This window comes from Carassius carassius, chromosome 17 (genome assembly GCF_963082965.1).
Source record: "Carassius carassius chromosome 17, fCarCar2.1, whole genome shotgun sequence".
Taxonomy (NCBI): Eukaryota; Metazoa; Chordata; class Actinopteri; order Cypriniformes; family Cyprinidae; genus Carassius; species Carassius carassius.
Window position 1 is genome coordinate 26,311,832 of NC_081771.1, and position 20,650 is coordinate 26,332,481.

The window sequence follows — 20,650 nt, forward strand, 5'->3', positions numbered from 1 at the left end:
CCTTCAGTTAATTTCCAATTAGGTAAACATTACTTTTCAAGCGTTTCAAGTAATTAACTAAACAGTCAGTATCAAAGTACAAATAAATACATTAAAAGCAGTAAATGTCCTCTTTTTCTTGCAAATATTAAGTAGCCTTGTTCTCATTTTAAAATGTTAACATATTAAGAAAAAATATGTTTTGTAATTCAGTGGTGTACACTCACTGTATTCATAAAAACTTTATATAAAAGTGTTTTAATTATACATGGTGCGGTTACCCCTCTTGTTGAAATAAGCTATCCTCACGCTCATTGGCTGTAGACACGCTGGGTGGTGTAGTGTTTGGTGACAATGGATCACGGGAAACTCAGTACGTTACCTGTAAATAACGACCGAGGCCAGAAAGACCGACAAGAACAAAAACGAACGCAAACGTAGGTACAGCGCACACAGAGTGGAATGGATTTATGGACAGGTAAGGGAATTAATTATTGCGTGGAACGCTTTTTAATTTAATTTACAACTAAGAGACGATCGCACTGAACTAGGTCGATAGATGGCAGTGCAGCCTCTAAAAACATTGCGCTATCTAACGGTAACAGTTACTTAAAATATGCAAGCAGCAGCGATGCTAACGCTAACTAAAGCACATGTTTTTTTTTGTCTAGATTAATATGAGACATAAATGACTGTTTATATAATACAGCTGCACATGAACGATCAATTGCACCAATTACTGATATTGCAGTAAAACTGGTATTAAAATCTGTTTATGTTTTTACAAAGTGAAAGACGGGTCTTCATTAATTAATCAACAGCAGGCCACAGTTTCTATCGATAGAGCTTAGGCTGTATTTAACCTAGAAATCTATAGTTGAAATATAATTGTTTTACCTTTTCTGAGAATAAAATATGTTGTCTATCTAAGTTTTTTTTCTGGTGTGCCTTGCTGTTTCCTTTGCTCAGGGTCTGCGCCAAACTCGCGCAGCTCTACTCAAATGAATTCGTACTCGGATAGTGGATACCAGGAGGTGAGTGGTTACTATAGTAACACCGTGACGCCCAGACGATCGGAAGGGAGGTCCCAGTCGACAAGCTCCGCCCCCACTGGAAGCCCCACCCTCGCCATGAGTTCTAGGGCTGAAGGACAGGCCTCAGCACAGGTATGAACAATACATTAAGAGATAAATTGCTTAATTTAGCTTTGCATAGGTTATAAGGCATTTTCAGATGACTATAAATTCAAATGATATATGTGCAGTTTTATTAGAGATTTTTCAGTAATTGTTTTCGTCCTGAGCAGTCGGAATGATCTTAAACAATCACTAAACAAACTGTAATGTGCTGCGTTTTCAAATATATTGCATGCATGGAGTGCTTCCGGCAGCGCTGCGAGAGCTAGTGGCGCCACCTATCGGCTGTGTGCGGGACACCCTTTGCATCTCAGACAGTCCAACAGTCCAACGACAAATGCTAGAAAATTAAACGCTGTTTCTCATCATCTAGTGCGATTATCAGATCGCGCAGACTAGTGTATTTGCAGAAATATGTAGTCTTTCAGAGTGAAGCGTGGCGCTGCGTTTGACTGCACGCGACTCTCCGGTGTTTTTAGAGCGGATTAGTTCGCACTACGTTAAGTGCCATTACAACGACCTCCACATCTGGAAGAGCTGTGATTTTGAGTCTCTTATAACGTGCATTGGAAACACAAATCTTCCCGAATCAGTCATGAGAATCGTGTTTGTCAACAAAACCAAGAGCTTTAAGGACTTCCTGTTTTTCGCCAAAATAAAAGCTCTAGGCTTCACGTTTGATAGCAAAAATCGAGACACATAAACATTAGTATAGGTGTTTAGTGTTCTGTGAAATGTACTATAATAAATAATGACTTCTTGTTATTTAGTAAATTATATTGTGTATAGTATTGCATTGTGTCTATTGTTTTATTCTGTTAAAACTTATTATGAATGAGTTCCTGAAGTTTTAAAGACCTGTTGTGTAAAGGTGGATCATGTCATAATTGCTTTGTCCTCCTGTGTGACACTTCCTCAAGATTGAATTTTGTGCTTAATTTTGAGGCTAAATGTGCAAATTTCTGTGCATAGAGCCCATAGAAGGGTACTTTAAGTTGATCTCAATACTGATGTATCATTCATCTTACAGTATTTAAAAAAATAAAATAACATTTGAAAAGTTATAACTGTATTATCACAGTGTAGAGTAGTGTGTATGTATGTTGGTTCTTTTGATTGTATGTAATCTGTTTTTCAGGTGGCCAGCAGTGTCCGTGTCATGAGGCGAGTCTGTTCTGTTCCCTCTCGTGCCCCATCCCCACTCTACACCTCATCCCCGCCTGCGTCTCGCCAGCCTCTGCGAACATCCCTCGGAAGCCCCTATGGCTCACCTATAGTCTCAGAGCCCCGTCCTTTACCTAGTATATTTCCTGGCACCACCTTGCCTCCGGCCTCCAGCCATGCTCCCGAGCCAGTGCACTCCAGCTACTTGGGACGGCATGGAAATGGGATGGGGTCAGAATCTGGATCACCAACGCTCCTGCGGGCCGGTATGACTGCTCAGCCTCAGCAGTACGGGACCCTGGGGAAGCACGATACACATGCATATGACAGCACTCACTCTTCCTTTGGGTCTCGGGCCTATGACATCTTTGAGAGGATGGTCCTTTCAAGACCGGATAGCCTTACAGGTGGGTTACACACACAAACTGTCCTATTGTTATTAAGGTTAGGAGTTTTTCTACTACTTGTGAGAGGTTTGGGATTTCATTTTTGTTAAATGAATTCATATTTTATAATGTTACAAAAGATTTTTTTCATCAAACATTATATTGTGGTTTCCACTGCAATGCTGAGCAGCACAATCTTTTTCAGCTTTGATAGCAGCAAAAAAAAAAAAAAAAAAAGTTTATTGAGCACAAAATCAGCATGTTAGAATGATTAGAAGGATAATGTGACACTAAAGGAAAGAAAAAAATACATTATACACTATTACTCTTTGTACTGTATTTTAATTAAATATTAATTAAAATGCATAAGATGTGAAAATTAAAGATTTCTTCTAAAAACATTAAAAATACCTCCACTCCCAAACTTGGCTTGAAGCAACCAAAATTTTCTGATTCATAAATGTTTTTTCCATAAAATTTAAATACATAAAACGATTTTCGTTTTACCCTGACCAAGCCAGAACTCTATCAAACACGTTTTCTGCACCACTCTTGAAAAGTTCTGGATTTAAGATTTGAATATGTGTGAAACTTTCTTAGCGTTGTATTAGTACAGGATTAGTAATGCTGTCACTTATCGGTGTGTGTTTGGCTCGGATTATAAAATCTTCCCTGCCTTAAGAAGGTATTTCTTTCCTGAAAATCCTCTCATGAGGTGAATTTTCAAAACTCGGAAAAAATCGTGAAGAATTCAATAAGCATTTCACATATGTCTCTGACATAATGTGTGCTGTCTGTTAAAATCTCAATTATGAGAGCCACAGAAAGAAAACTTCACATATCTCTGGACATAAACTCAGAGAGACTGACACAAATTGGTTCTCATAAAAGTGCAAAAAAGGATCTTAGTAATTGCTCCTACCCGAATAATCATAACCCTCTGATTACAAGATGCTGTGTGCGAATATGAGTTTGTGAATTGAAAGTGCTGAGATGCATTAATACAGGACCTGTATAGTATATTGTTTCAAAATCGTATTACAGTCTTAATTCCATCTACAATAAACATCCACATGGAATTGGAGCTGCATAGATATTGACTGTAAGTGTGTGTATGCACATATCTCTATACTTGTGTGCTCTAGTGTTTTGTAGGATTACTCCGATGATAATCTCACATTCTGGCTCTGTGGGAGACTTTCTCAGATATGCCCCACTGCCCCATTTATTCTGTATTTCTCTGTAAATCATGAATGGTGTAAAACCTTTGAAAAGTATGCTTTTGACTCCAGGCCCTACAGAAAGAACTATTGCTGAATTTGGAGATGTATGAAGTGATTAGAAATTGATGAAAGACAAACTCACCAAATTCTGCATGGCTGTTCCAAACCAGTGAGCTGTGTAGCTTTGTTCGGTTCACACTTTGCTTTAATATATTGCTGGTGTCTGATGATGTGAGGAAAGTTCTCTAAGAGTTCTCTTTCATTTCAATGCTAATGTTACATTGACTCAACATTCAGTCATAGTATAAATAGGCAGAGTAGGGATAATTTGCTTATTTATTTGAACATGAAGTACAATAGTATATCTAAGCCCCTTGGACCATGGAAATACTAGAGTATCTGTCTATAATCATTCTGTACCATACCAGTATTAACACTGTACAAGGGTTTTGAGATTCTGACGCTCAAGCTCTAGATTTTGATTTAATTAGATTTTGATTCATTTTGGTTTATTGTCTGTGTCCAGCTTACTAATGAAATCTCTTTGCAAGTGCTATAAATTCTAAAGCATTTAATTCTTTCAGACTGGTTCATTTTTGAAATTCATGAAAAGGACCGACATAAAAGAGTCATTCGTCTGAGAAATCAGGCTTCACTGAATATTTTTGATTCACTAAAAGCAACCAGGAAATGAAAAAGGCAGTTTCAGTATGAAGATAATTCAATATTCAAGAGCCCTACCGAATTATATATTTTTTTGCCAGCAAAGCTAACATAGTAGATCAAGTAAGTTTGGTTATCAGCTGATGCAATTATCTCACAATGGCCAAATATTGCCTAATTAATCAAACTGGTGAATATATGCCTATCAATACCGACTGGAACACCTGATGATAGTCAGATGATAGTTTGAAGACAGTGATCAAAGTTTGTCTGCTTAGGTTTCTGATTAGATTGTGGTCAGATGAGTGCCATTGAAAGCTCTGGTTGTGAATGTCTGTCTCACAAGGTTGTGTGGTTATACATGCCCTACAGCTCTTAAAACTATTATACACTAATGAGCATGCTGTACAATGTCAGTACAAGCATTCACAAAGTTAGTCGGTAGATTCAGTAATTATGCTCCAAGAGTTGGGTAATTGGCTATGCAATTTTGGGTAGGCGTTCATTTGCAAATCTATTGTATCCTGTTTGCCATGAAATCATGTGGGAGAAAGGCTGAAACCTCTGGCTAATTCATCTAAATTACACAATTAATTGTATGTGTATTTCTGATTGTGTCAGGCAAACTGACATTCAGGTCACTAACAGCAACACAAAGTAGTGCCTTCTTTCAGTAGAAAAACTGTTTTTAGCTCACGCTCTCAGCTGCTGCAGAATATGCCACGTTCTTGTTCAAGGTCATTATCTCTCACAGATACATCTGAAGGTGTGAAAGTCCAGTGGAGTGGTTAATTACAGCAGATTGTTTTTATAAAACACAACATACAGCTCCACTTGAAGATTTGAGAGCTTCATTTCCTTAGCGAAGCACATGGAAAGACTTCATTATGTGGTTGTACAGCTGCTAGACTGGTTTTGCTGATGAACAAATATTTCACTGGATAGACCAACATCTAATCAGCACAAATGAGCCTGGATAGAAATTCATGCTGGTCTGTGCCGATCCTTTCAGTAGATTATACACGTTTTGAGAAATATTGTAGATATATTGGATAAACCAGTCAAAAGAGTGGATTTGTCAGTGGGTTATTGATGTAGAATACTGGTCAAAAGTTTCGATTAGTTAAGTTTTTTTTAATGTTTTTGATAAGCCTAGTATGCAGTGTTTGGAATAACGGCGTTTAAAAGAATGGCGTTAGGTAACGACGTTATTTGTTCAGTAACGGGGTAATCTAACTAATTACTTTTCCCGTCGTTACAACGCCATTAACGTTACTGAACGTTAAATGCGGTGCGTTACTATGGTGACATGATACTATGCATTGCATATGCAATCCGAACGCACCCCTGGCTCACACAGCGAGTGAGCAGGTGGGTTAATAACGAGATAAGCGAGTATGATTGGTTAAGGCAGAATCATGTGTTTCATGGTAGCCAATCAGAGCCAGTGTTTTTACACACGCGTCAGCGGCGCCAAACACACAGTCACACACACGCAACAGCTACACAGATTCGCAGCAGCAGCAGAAATGGCGAGTCAGGAGCAATCCGATGAAAAGTTGGCATTTTCAAGGTGGAGATATAAGCACTACTTTAAATTAATTGTAGTCAAAGGCAAGAACGTGCATGTAATGTGTGACACACGCATCTACAAAGCTAGTGGCCAATAACACTTTTCTTACAAAGAGTGCAGGATAAAACTCTTGCTGTCTGTTGACGTGCAATAAATCTCGAAAGTTATGTACGAACACCTGTCTGTTCTACTTATTTCAACTGACTTGTGAAATCTGCTAAAAAAAAAATTCTTTGACATATAGCAAGTTTTTTTTTTTTTTTTTACAGTAACGCAAATAGTTACTTTCCCTGGTAACGAGTTACTTTTATTATAGAGTAATTCAGTTACTAACTCAGTTACTTTTTGGAACAAGTAGTGAGTAACTATAACTCATTACTTTTTTAAAGTAACGTTTCCAACAGTGCTAGTATTTCTATTATGCTATTATTTTGACAGGTCTATTATTTTCACCATGGTTACATTTATTTGATTCAAAATAGTAAAAAAAATTGTATTGTGAAATATTGCAGTTTAAAGGAACTGCTGTCTTATTGTAATATATTTAAAAATATACATTATACATTTTCAGCATCATTACTCCATTCTTCAGTGTCACATGATTCTTCAGAAATCGTTCTACTGTGTGCTGATTTGGTGCTCAAGTAATATTTCTTATTATCAATGCTTAATTTTGTGTTGAATCTGTGATACACTACCAATCAAAAGTGTGGGTTTAATAAGATTTAGATTTCTTTGTTAAAAAAATCAACAAAGACATTAAATAAATCAAAAGTGACAGAAAGGACATGAACAAAGTTACAAAAGATTTCTATGTCAAATAAACGCTGTTCTTTTGAACTTTCTATTATACAACTAATCCGGATTTTTTTTTTTATTGGAGTTTCCACAAAATTATTAAGCATCAAAACATATATACTAAACATATACTAATAAGGATAATAATTAATATTAATTGAGCACCAATTATATTAGATGAAGACCGGAGTAATGGCTGCTGAAAATTCAGCTTTGACATCACAGGAATAATATAATAAAAAAATATATGAAAATAGAAAACTGTTATTTTAAATTGAAATAATAACTCACAATATTACTAAAGACCTTATATTTAAGGTCTTATTTCAGCTCATGTTTATTATATTTCAAGTAGTGCTGTCAAACAATTAATCGCGATTAATCATAAACGTAATAAAATAATAATAAAAGTTTTTGTTTGCATAATATATGTGTGTGTTCGTTCTTCTGTGTATATTTATTATTTATACATAAATACACACGCATACATATATATACATTTTTTTTATTATTTCCATGTCAATATTAATATCATTTATATTATAATTTTTGTTTAAATATTTAAAAATAACATATTTCTCTGAAATCTATACATGCATGTGTGTGTGTATTTATATTTATATATATATATATATATATACACACACACACATAATAAATATATACAGTACTCACACAAACATATATTATGTAAACAACATTTTTGGATGCGATTAATCACGATTAATTGTTTGACAGCACTACTTACAGTATACTGTATAATAAACATGAACTGACATAAGACCTTAAAAAAACCTTTTTTATTTCAGCTGGTTGCCAAGTTCAGTTTTAGTACTAAAATCTCTGATCTTCATCTAGGCTTGCAAACCTCTTATAGTCAGAACAGCCAGTTGGGCCAAGACACCCGCTCCCCTGACTGCCACGTCACGCCACTCTATGAAGACAGAACCTTCCAGAACCCTCTGTACCAGAGCCCCACGCACGGCTCCCAGAGCGCTAGCTCCAGAAACAATACAGGTATGTGACGAATGTCCTTCATGCACCACTGCTATCTTTGCAGTGAATGAGTTCTGACATTTCCACAGTGTTAATCTTAACAATGTCTGCACTGCTCACTCTCTCACTCAGGGTTTGGTACTTTACAAAGGACCACTAGTCAGTGTAGCACTCTGAGGTACCAGCGAGGGTTGTTCTCAATGGGCTCCATGGCAACGCACTCTGACACCTATCGTCCTGCGCATTACCGCCAATCCGACCCGAACTACACCAGACATGCAGCTGCCGTCGACAACGCCGTCACGCGCTCGCCTTCCATAGACAGTGTTCACAAAGATCCCAGGTAAAGAGCTGAACCCAGTGATTCCAGAAACATTGCAGAAAGCTTCAAAAATGATTTAGGGCCACATTTGAAGACACTGACATTTAAAACGTGGAAACTTTGCTTGTTAATGAAACCCAGCATGTATCTTTCCTTTTTGCTGCATTATTCTAACTTATTTGATTTGTTGAGCCTCCACTACTTTTGTGCGTATGTTGCTTTGTAATCTTATTTCTGGGCATGTTTATTTTGCAAACAGAAAAAGAGCTTGTCAGAAAATGTGAACCAGATCGCTTGAGTGCTCATTCACATTTGCAGTGCATATTTTAATGACAAATGCGATTGGAAAAAATAGAAGCGGGACTGATTTTTTTTTTTTATGCGGCTAGTTATTTGTCCTGATGCAACATGTAAACACAAGTAATTATGTATATATTATTCAAATCTGCAAACATTTATTTGTCAAATGTGGCCATTTTTCAGATTTGTTTGTGTGTTTGACATCTGTTTTCTCTGTGCCTGTGGGGGGTTAGGGAGTTTGCCTGGAGAGACCCCGAGCTGCCAGAGGTAATCCGAATGCTGCAGCATCACTTCCCTTCTGTCCAGGCCAATGCTGCAGCGTATATACAGCACCTCTGCTACGGAGACAACCGCATAAAGGCAGAGGTATGGTTACACACACACACGCATGCCAGACATATAGGCACTTCCTATGTTTTCTGGTGTTCTCAAATACAGTTGACTTTTTGTAACTTAAGCTTAAGCAAAAGCCTAACTGTTAAGAGAAAAAAAGGAGTTATTTAAATGCTTTATGCACATTTGATTGGACAAAATCTTGGATATAAATCTGTGTAGCGCAGAATGAGTCATCAATATTAATAATAAGTGTACATTTTAAACTACTATTCAAACGTTTGGGGTCTGAAAAATGAATACTTTAAATTTAAAGGCAAAGGGCAGTGACAATGACAGTAATACAATGATGCAAGTTTATTTTAGAATAATAAAATAACAAATGCTGTTACTTGCGCTATATATAAATGTACAGAATGTTTCTTAAATCAAGGATCATGTGACACTTAAGACTGGAGTACTAGTTGCTGAAAATTCAGCTTTGCCATCACTGGAATAAATTCTGTTTTAAAATATATTAAAATAGAAAACTTAATATAAATATTAAAATATCTGTATTTATCGGTATAACAGTTTTTACTGTGTTTGATCAAATAAATGCAGCCTTTATGAGAATAAGAGACTTAAACATTAAAATATCCTACCGAACCCAAAACTTTTCAAATTCAACAATTCAACAAAAACAATTCAAATTAATTAAAAACTTCAATATCTTCATAGCTATTTAATATATATATACGTATATATATGTATACAGATAAATGTAGGTTTCAAAAAGCTGATATAACATGCTAATTCTGCAACTTGAAATCATAAATGAACAACAGTGTTTAATAAATTCAATAAAAGAAGTAAGAAGTAGGGACGTCTATGTACAAACTCGAACCAGTGAATTAGTTGTTAAAGTGAATGAGTTCGTTTAGACACTTCATTTAATCGTTCAAGAACTTTTTTTGCAATAATGTTTGAAATAGAAGTTCAGTTACTAGCATGCTACTTAAAAATGTTAGTTTGCATTTGCAGACTGCATAAACAGACAGAAAAGCACACCTTGGAAGCATAAATGTGAACACTTGCACTCTCTTCCTGTATGTGTTCAGGTGTGTCGACTGGGGGGGATCCGACACCTGGTGGATCTGCTTGACCACAAAACCCTGGAAGTACAGCGGAATGCTTGTGGAGCTCTGCGGAACCTAGTGTACGGAAAAGCCACCGACGATAATAAAGTGTGTGTGAGGAATTCCGGTGGAATCCCAGCTTTGGTTCGTCTGTTGAGAAAAACTCCAGACACTGAAGTGCGAGAGCTCGTAACCGGTGAGTGGGTGTGTGGGGTCACATGACTGAATGCCATAAGAGAGGCTTTCTTGTGCTTTTTAAACTCCCTCTCTGTTCCTCTGTCTCGCTCTTTCCAATTTGCTTTCTTCCGCTCCTGTGGTGAGATCAGTTTGCGCTGTGAAGCTCAGATCAGAGATTACAGTCAGTGGAACCCGTGGCTGTGATTAATGTGGAGGGACAAAGTATTTGATTAAAAGCTGAGCTGACGCAAACTTGCATGCACACACACATTCTCTCCAAACTGGATATACTAAGCATTGCTGCTAGATAGATATGGGTAAATTTACACTCCCAAGCAGTTTTCTTGATGCATACAGTGTATTTTACTGTCATTTCTCAAACCGAGGCAGCAGGTTTGTTCAGCAAAGATAGAGCTCTTTCTGCTCACACACATACTCGCAACCACAGGGACTATTTTGTGTTAATCAATTTTATCTGCAGGGTTTTTTGTTACACTCCCACTGCCTCTTTACAGTTTTATTACACACCTCTTAATGTGTCTCTAATTTTTTCCTAATGAGCTATGTTAAATCAGTGTGTTAAATTACTTATTATACCTAAATAGTTCACCTAAAAAAATGTTTCAGCCTCTTATGAAAATGCAACAGATTTTTTAATGCAGTTTTACTGTAAACTGCTCAATGGCATGTTTTAATTTGATAAATTCAAAAAAGCTTTAAATAGCTTTAAACAACGCCATTGGCAAAACAAATTCTAAAATGCTATTTAAATCACAAAATAATTCATTAGTCAATCATTATTACATTTAACTTCATTTTTAATACATGAATTAAATAGTTACTTAAAATAATTAGAAATGTAATCAAATACAACTGTGAGTAAAATACTCACATGTGACTAAATTTCACACTAAGTGGCTAAATGATGTCTGTTATGATTTCTGAAGGATCATGGGACACCAAAGACTTGAATAATGAATGCATCACAAGAATAAGTAAAAAACAAAAACTTATTAATCAATAGCAATTTTATTGCCAGTGTACATAAAATAAGTCATTTATTCTATTTTATTAATTCATAAATTTGATTCCTTCATTTTATATTAAAGTGGCACTTCTAGTTCTAGTATATTTCATAATGTACTGATGCAGTTTATGTGTTATATCCTATGTTTTTGGGGTCATGCCTTGACAGGAGTGTTGTGGAACCTGTCGTCATGTGACTCCGTGAAGATGACGATCGCTCGGGACGCTCTCGGACCACTTACTAACACGGTCATTATCCCTCACTCCGGCTGGGGTGCGGCCCCTCAGCGAGAGGACCAGAAACTCAAACTGCACTCATCTTTGGTCCTGAGGAACACCACCGGCTGCCTCAGGTATGCCTCATGTTAATTTGTACCAGCCTAATTATACAGTGCTTCCTGTTAAGATCGATTAATCAATAGTCGTTTAGGTAACCTGCTGATTAGTTGATTTTTGTAATGCATAGTTTTGCACATCACTGGTAGTAGCAGCGCCACTCTTTATATTTCCAAGTGAAAATGACTGTTTTTATCTAAATAAGATAACCATTGTATTGTTGACCGCATGATTGTGTGTGTGTGTGTCTCAGGAACCTGAGCTCAGCTGGAGAAGAGGCCAGAAGGCAGATGCGGTGCTGTGAAGGGCTGATAGATTCCCTTCTCTATATAATCAAAACCTGTGTAAACACCTCTGATTATGACAGCAAGGTTAGAAATATTCTTGGGATTGCATAAAAAATATAAATGTAACCATCCAGTTCTGATGTACGACAGTCTATAGATTGTTGGTAATATTTGGAACATGTTTGATACACTCTTGCCAGATATTTGACTCATTTTCAGTCTGTATATCTGATGACAGCTGGGAACTGGCGGAGGCTTCTGATGCTTATAAAAAGGTGTTACATGTTTCTGTGGCACTCCTTGAATAGCCAAAAAATGTTGAGTGCCTCTAGTGGTGGAGATCAGCATTGTGCAGCTTTGGTTATTTTTTCTTTACAAAATCTTAGCCTTGGCTTGCCATCTGCTGGAACAGGAAGCATTGAAAAAGGAAGAGGAATCCAAATATATATTTTAAATATTTGTATGATATTTATTTGAAATAATAAGTAATAATAGTTATTATAAAAAAATATAAAAGCTTAGACATATAAAATGTTATTTTTAATTTAAATTTAATTTCTAAAATGGAACAAAGTTATTGTGTTGTTTTTTTTAAATATCCAGGACAGTATAATGAGGATTGGAACTGTCGATCTCCGAAGTATTCTATATTTCTTTCCTTACCCTTTTTCTCTTTTCCTGTGTTGCTAGATTGTAGAAAACTGTGTGTGTACTTTGAGGAACCTGTCATACCGTCTTGAACTGGAGATGCCTCCGTCTCGGCTGATGGGAACCCAGGATCTGGACATGCTCCTGGGCCCTGACTCCTCCAGTAAACAGGCCGACTACAGCTGCTGGGGGCTCAGAAAGAAGAAGAAGAAGAGGTCCTGGCAGGATCAGCAGGTAATCTATCACTAAATTAATGAGCTTGGACTCTGCTTTTGTGCTCAGTTATCAAATGATTTGGGATTGTTGGAGAGAGAAATTCATTTCGCAAATAGCTTTGCACAAGCCAACTGATGATTTATAAGAGCAAGGCACCAAAAGCTGTACATTTAAAGTAATTGTTTTTCAGCCAGTAGTCATGGAAAGCCTGGAAACATTAGTACGTTTTAAAATTGGTATTTCTAGCTATGGAAATCATGGAAATTAATAAAATCTTTAAAATGGTATGGAAAAGCCGTGGAGCTTCTTATAACTCATTTCCAGTTTCAGCTCAACTGTAAAAGTTTTAAAAAAGCTCAGCTCTGAAAGTTTTTCAGATTAGCCTATGATATTATTTTTCTAGTATTATTTTATTTTAAAAATGAGTTGTCATTTTAAATAATTAATGATTATATAATAATAAATAATATTACAAAAAATATACTAATAATACATGATTAAATAAAAAATGGAAACAAATGATATTTTTGTATTAACATGTTTGTTTTTCACATTTTATGTTTACAGAAACCTTTTTTTTTTATACACAATACCGCTGTATGCTGTGTCGAATACGCGTGTGCACTCTTATGTAAACAAGCACGAATGAGAAGCGCATGGCGGAGCGCATGAGAGACACTCTGAATGAAAGCCAAGCGCACATTCACTTTCTGACAGCAGATGGCGCTAAAATGCAGAAAATGCAACCGTTACCCCGGAAACAAAGCAGCTGCTACTTTTTGTTTCTGAAACGTATTTAAATTATTAAAACAGCATTCAAATTTGTGTATTCACTACAGTGTTCATCACCGCACCAAATACTTAAATATTTAGACTTAATAGGTTATTTATTTTCAATCTTTTTACATTTTAATCTGGACTACAACATGCCCTAGATATTGTTTGACAGTGTTTTGATTCTTTATTGTTCGGTCACACTTTACATTAGGGCTTCGTTAGTTGACAAAAAAATTAAAAAAATCTTCTAAACATTCATTAATCTTAGGTTATTCCAATAGGCCTATTTAAAAAACACGTTGTTAAAATCAAAAGTTGCGACTGTCTTATTTAATGAGCTAACATGAACTAAGGGTTGAATTTGTTTTAACAAATATGAATAACTTTTGTAGTAAATATAGTTATTTCTCATTGTGAATTTTAATGCATTAACTAAGGTTAACGAATGAGATCTAATTGTAAAGTGATACCAATTTGTTGATACCAAAATTCTTTTGCACTTTAATCAGTGTAAAATTGTTAACTTTATACATTGTTTTGTGTATTGCTTTATTGTATTTAAATGTTATGTTATTTTTATTGAAAGAAAAGAATATTAAACCTGTTATACTGTATTATGACAACACTTTTTTGCAACTAAATTTCAATACCGTGATAATACCGTATACCGTGATAAAAGCATTAGCAATTAACCGTAACATGAAAATTTGATACCGGCATATTTCTAACAGAAAGTTAACTAACCTATCACTATTTATGTGATCCTGTAATGCAGTGGGATGGTGTGGGGCCTATTCCAGGATTTTCTGGAAGTCCAAAGGGGGCAGAGATGCTGTGGCATCCATCTGTGGTAAAACCTTACCTCACTCTGCTGGCAGAGAGCTCAAACCCAGCCACGCTGGAAGGAGCAGCTGGGTCTCTGCAGAATCTCTCCGCCGGAACCTGGAGGGTAGGCTGCTTGTGGTCACTACAACATAAAATGAATTATACAGCCATAGTGTTCAAAATAGAACTGAATTATATAAATGCCATAATTGGCTGGTGGATGAAGGATATGTCCTGCGCGCACACACACACACACACACACACACACTTACACCATTTGACCAGACGTAGCTTCAAGGTTCTAATACAGCAACATCCTTTATTTTGGAATTGCTTCTAAAGTTAGGAGTAGACTAGATACCTAGATACAGTGTCTTGATTGTGAAAAAAATTGTGCAAACGTTAATACAAATTTTGGCTTTACTTAAAGAGAATAACCTTTTTCATCATTCAGTTTGCGGCCTACATCCGTGCTGCTGTACGTAAAGAGAAGGGTTTGCCCATACTGGTGGAGCTACTGAGAATGGATAATGACAGGGTGGTCTGCTCTGTGGCCACTGCTCTACGGAACATGGCTCTGGACGCCAGGAACAAGGAGCTCATTGGTCAGTCACTCAAACTTATTGCTATGAACTCTTTGCATTCCATTTTTATTATATGTCAGTTTTATGTGGCCATTAAAAACTGCATTGCATCTTTTAAAATAAATGTTTCTTTAATTCGGTTGCTTTGATAGGAAAATACGCCATGCGGGACCTAGTGACCCGTCTCCCTGGCAATGGGCCGTCCCTGCTGTCAGATGAGACGGTGGCGGCGGTCTGCTGCGCGTTGCACGAGGTCACCAGCAGGAATATGGAGAACGCCCGTGCTCTCGCCCAGACGGGCGGCATCGACAAACTGGTCATAATCAGCAGAGGACGTGGGGAGAGGTGCATACCTCTTTTATAGGGCTGTTTGAAGTTTCATAGCAAAATCTTTTTCTTTTTCTTTTTCTGAATGTCCTGGTGTATCTAGAATAATATGTTGTTCTCTGTGGCAGGTACTCCATGAAGGTGGTCAAGGCAGCAGCTCAGGTGCTCAACACTCTGTGGCAGTACAGAGATCTGCGTACCTTCTACAAAAAGGTACATGTTCTCAGCCATTGTTCTGTGGTGAGGGACCCTAATGTTCTCATGACATCCAATCTGTGGGATCCAATCAAAAGCGCACAGCAAAAAATATGAGTGTGCACTGCAAATATGTCCACAATCAATATTTTTGTCTTGTTTTCAACTGAGAAATATATAGCGGTAGACTTTTATTTACAAAAACAAAAGCTTATCAATAATAACAAAGAATTCTTGGCAGTGTGATACATAGAGCACCATAACGTAATCGATAACTGACAAATTAAGAGGCAAACAGGGCAATATATACAAGCAACCAAACACAAAAAAGGTGTTGAATATAATCAGTAACCATGTTGACTAACAGGAAATAAGATGCATTCAAGTCCATCTTTGAAGTTTGTGTTTGTGAGCTTAGAAGTCGTAATTATGATGTCAGGTGTGTTCAAGTCAATTTGGTGGTGACTATTTTTACATAAAATTCAGCAAGATTAATAAACTACATTTCTAAAACATAATGAATAGAAATGCATTTAATGTGTGTTCTGCTTGTTTGTTTTTATTTCAGTTAATGAAGGTTCTGTAAATCAAATTGTTTTGAATTTTGTTTTGAAAAAGTTTTGTTTACATAATGTATACATGTATACTTTGAATATTTATTATGCATATATAAATACAAAAACATGCATGTTTATATTTAAGAAATTTTGTATAATATATAGTTATATAATATATATTATAATTATATTTATAATATAATATAAAATCTAAGAATATAAATATATAAATGTTTATACATTTAAATATTTTATATATATATATATATATATATATATATATATATATGTGTGTGTGTGTGTGTGTGTGTGTGTGTGCAAAAAACTAGGAAACTAATGAAACTGTAACTAAAAATCAAATAGATAGATAGATAGTCTGATAGAAAGAACTCAGACAAAATGATCTTTCTCGGTTAATCTTTAGTAATTGCATCATCTGAGATAGATAATAACAGTAGATGTAAGCAGGAACTGTGTGTTCTGTGGTTCATCAGGATGGATGGAACCAGAACCACTTCATCACCCCAGTGTCAACACTGGAACGAGACCGCTACCGTTCCCAACCTACTCTGCCAACCAGCAACGTGCAGATGTCACCTGTTATCCAATCAGGTGGGCCGTTACAACAACAAGCAACTGTAGGAAATGTAATTCTGTAGAAGCTACAGGGAAATTACTCGCTTCTTATAATACTGATATTAACATTTATTAATTGGTTGTTTTATTTTATTCTCCTGTTTTATTTTGTACTCTGCTTTGGTTTATTGTTAATAGTTATTTGATTTTTTTCCTCTCCACATTTAGGAGGTAGTGCCACCTCTTCCCCTGCCATGTTGGGTATAAGAGGTCATCGTTTAAATCAGCGGAGGACCCAGTCATCTATGCAACTTCATAATTATTATGGAGACGCCAACAGAAACACAAGTCAGTATACAGGTGAGCTTTATAACAGACAAAAAAACGAAATATTAAAAGCTTCTAATTGTTATTCTGGTTTCCATCAAAATGTAATAAAATTTTCTAATATGTCAAAACATATTTCTGATTTGACTTTTCTACTGATGATATCAATGCTGTGCATTCAGGGAAAATAATATTAATCAATAAACTTAAGTTTCCCCCATCTCGATCCTTGTCAAGTTCAATCAAATGCCATTGGATGAAAATAAGTCCCATTATATACTGTACATTATTACGTCTTGAATATTCAGCTTTACTCAGAAATATGCAGCATAGTCACTCTTGGAAATCAACAGAAGAATCTGTCGGTGAATTAAGAAGCTGGACTGATGTGCTAATAGATATTTCACCCATGCTCTCTTCAACTAATAGAACAATCAGTTTTATTCCCCTGTCTGGTCGGAAGCTGTAATGGCCATTCATTTAAGAGCACTTGACCTCCGGAGTTACTCTTTATTGATTGGTGGTACTTGGGCCTGGAGGGTCTGATTATGTGGCTGTGATTCAGAATGTGTCAGGTCTTCATTAGGCCTGTTGTGCTGTTGAGCCATTTCCGCCCATCTAACCCTCAGCCCCTCTCTCCGCCCTGACTGTGGCCTTCACAGGATTAGAGCTTCACCACAGACTGAACATTTCTATAAAATACAAATACAACACCTTTAAACGTCACAGTATAAGAGAACGTGGATGATTATGATTATGACTAAAACTGGTGAATAGAAAAGTATTCATTCTGTTCTTATGATAGAAATCGTGTTTTAATATTTGTGTTCATCTGTGTTCAGGGTCTGGAAAGCAGTCTGCCTATTTTATCAGTTCCTATCCGTCTCCTTCAACCGAGGAGTCCCGCAGATCACAGGTGAGGTGAAGAAAGGAAGGAAGCAGGAAGAAATTACTATATCTGAAGCCGGCTGAACCCAGATGCCATATGTCTACTGTAAATGATAACCATTGACGTGGTTTTAATGCGTCTAATACTAACAGATGAAGTTTACGTAATCCATTGGGTTTATTCCTTGATCATTACCCACAAATAATCAGGTGAAAGGCATCTGGGTTTAGTAGCACAAGCCTTATAGAATTCCTTTTTGTAAGATTTAAGGCAAAAGTTTTTTGCGATTTTCACTTATTCTGAGTCTTAATAAATTTAGTAATAGCACACTGTAGATGTAAAGATGTAAATGCTTGTTCACACCAACACAAAATGTCTGTGTGATAAACATTTTAGTATGAATGATGAACAGACTCAAAAATTCACATGCCATCATTTGGATTTCGATCGATTTATTCTTACACATTGGTCTGAAGAGACAAATTGCATGTGATAATTGGACAAATATTTTGTTACAAACCTTTGAAGCTTTAATGCTGATATTTCTACGAACATTAGGCTTTTAAATGTTGTTTACTGTACAAACATAAAAAGACTGACAATTTGAGATCTACTTCTGACATAAAATATAGAATAAGATGATTTTAGTATGGGATTATTATGATGGTAACAGTTATTCTTCTGTTAATAACTGTAATAAGAAAAAAAACTTGTTTCATAGCTTCTTGAACATTTCGCATTTAACTTGATGTACTAAAATAACTAAATCTAATTTGGATAAAAACATTTGTAGACGTGTTTAATAAATAAAACTAATAAAAATGACAAAATGATCAACAAAATTACTAAAACTAAAAATTATAATTAAAACAAAAAATGTATAAAAAATAATATACACCAAAATATTTAATAGCGATAGTAATATAATCTATTTAATAGTGTCTCGATTGTGTTAGCTTCGCGACAGGGTTTATTCTGAGATAACAACCGGCTGGATGTACATTATCCCGCTTATTACACGGCTAAAAATATGAGTTTTTACCATATATGTTGAAATTACTGCTGAAGTCTTCCATTGTAACATGCAGTGGTTAAGTGTTTTCAGTCACAAGGTGGCGCCAGACAGTCAGCGATAGCGGAATGACTCGTTAAGCATATAAAGGAATACCGGACAAGATAACTCGTAGTACCTGGATGTGGTTGTTACCTGGGAATAACATACTGCTGGATGATGCGATTTACCAATCAGAATCAAATATTCCACAGAGCCGTGGAATAAACTAAAATGAGAGAGTAAAAAAAAATAAGAAATGAGAGAGAAAATAAAATCGAAACCTAAATAATAAATAACTTAAATATAATACTATAATAAATGAAAGTATTTTCTCCAAAAAGAAAGAAAGAAACAGAAAGAGACAATAAAGACAAAGTATTATCCTTTAGATAATTGTATATAAATATATACAATAAAAAATTCAGACAAAGTCTCTCTAATATATGGTGTCAGTAATTTTTTATTATTTGGTAATAAATGTAAATGATGCTCAAAAAGGCACTTTTTTGTCTGCTCTTCTAGCATGGCCGGCTCTACTACCCAGAGGAGGGTAATCAAAGCACCTATGACACTTTTGGAATGTACATGTCGTCTCCGATGGGCTACGAGGATCCGTATCTGGACGAGCCGGTGCATTATCCTGTAGTGAGCGAGAGGCAGGTGCTCAAACCCAATACCAACTATGTGGACTTCTACTCCACCACACGCAGGCCTTCATACAGAACTCAGCCCTACCCGGCCTCACCTGACTCATGGGTGTAGGCATGTGTGCGTATTCGTCCATGTAACGTGTAGCCATAGATAGAATATTGCAAAGAGGTGTTACTCCTTAAGACAAATCTGGGTCAGTGGATTCCAAGAGTGTTATATGGACAAGCTGTTGCATATGAAGTGACTGGTTCATTATCATTCGACAAATTGAATTTGTTTTGTGTGCGCAAACAAGCCTGTGCAGTGACATTCATTTTTTCATTTGGATGTTTGCGCGTATGTGCGCTTGAGTGGAAGTGTGTGTGTGTGTACATAAATGACAGATTAAATGCTCAATTAAATTAACTTGAATTAGTTTGACCTGGGATTGAGTGTGAGCCAAAGACTTTAATTTTCAGTATCTGCTGTTTTTAAACAGTGAAGCGTGTTTAAAGTCTGATTTACTGACAACTTGAACCATCTTTTTATGATTTGAATTTTCATATGTTTTTTTTTCGTGGCATGTTATTATAGTCACCTCAGATTTTGAGCCAAATGAAAAGGTGTAACTAAATTACATATCGGCTGAAATAAAGAAATAATAGCAGTGTAAAAAAAAAAAAAGAAACCCTAATAATAATGTTCTGTGCAATGGAAAACAAAAACGTCATTTTGTCTGGTCTCATTGCTGTAACCTACTTAATGTAAAGATTAATGTATGTTCCATGGAGTCTTGTACAACTACGTCAGTTTAGTGTACAACCGTGATCTGTGCTACTAAGCACAAAAAACTGTGCCATGATAAATCGCTGTGTAGAACTGTGTGTATATGTAAAAGACCTTCTGGAAGCAAAAGTTATTACTATCAGAATATTTAGATGTAATAAAGATATCATTTGTTTTTATATATATATATATATATATATTTGATGTTGGATTATGTTGTTTATTCATCAACCATAAATTCAGTTTTATTTTCAAGTGGTTTTCGCACTACAAATTGTTGAAACACTCTAACACTAACCCAGAAGACAGATTTCAGCTTTGCAATAGCTTTCATTTGGAAGAAGCTATTTATTACTACAACATTAATATGCTTATCAAATTTCCATTCAGAATCAGAAATGACACCCAGATTTGTGTCATTGGCGTGCATGATAGAAGACAG

The 20,650-nt window shown here is 35.9% G+C and overlaps 1 protein-coding gene across 6 annotated transcripts in view; it reads left to right on the plus strand.

Moving 5' to 3' along the window:
• LOC132161430 (plakophilin-4-like) overlaps window positions 1-20,393 on the plus strand; it is a 58,669-nt gene extending 38,276 nt beyond the window's left edge. For 4 of the 6 annotated variants that reach the window (XM_059571461.1, XM_059571462.1, XM_059571464.1 and 1 more), the window contains 17 exons: window positions 949-1,145; window positions 2,254-2,686; window positions 7,781-7,939; window positions 8,051-8,261; window positions 8,774-8,906; window positions 9,974-10,187; window positions 11,364-11,547; window positions 11,784-11,901; window positions 12,508-12,699; window positions 14,234-14,407; window positions 14,738-14,888; window positions 15,020-15,212; window positions 15,323-15,407; window positions 16,441-16,558; window positions 16,751-16,882; window positions 17,692-17,765; window positions 19,315-20,393. In XM_059571461.1, coding sequence (XP_059427444.1) covers window positions 949-1,145; window positions 2,254-2,686; window positions 7,781-7,939; window positions 8,051-8,261; window positions 8,774-8,906; window positions 9,974-10,187; window positions 11,364-11,547; window positions 11,784-11,901; window positions 12,508-12,699; window positions 14,234-14,407; window positions 14,738-14,888; window positions 15,020-15,212; window positions 15,323-15,407; window positions 16,441-16,558; window positions 16,751-16,882; window positions 17,692-17,765; window positions 19,315-19,554 — 3,008 coding nt within the window. In that variant the 3' untranslated portion in view covers window positions 19,555-20,393. Of the gene's footprint in view, window positions 1-397; window positions 417-948; window positions 1,146-2,253; window positions 2,687-7,780; window positions 7,940-8,050; window positions 8,262-8,773; window positions 8,907-9,973; window positions 10,188-11,363; window positions 11,548-11,783; window positions 11,902-12,507; window positions 12,700-14,233; window positions 14,408-14,737; window positions 14,889-15,019; window positions 15,213-15,322; window positions 15,408-16,440; window positions 16,559-16,750; window positions 16,883-17,691; window positions 17,766-19,314 lie in introns of those variants that run through there. The other 2 variants (XM_059571466.1, XM_059571463.1) reach the window with 2 other exon arrangements.
• Window positions 20,394-20,650: the final 257 nt, after the last annotated feature.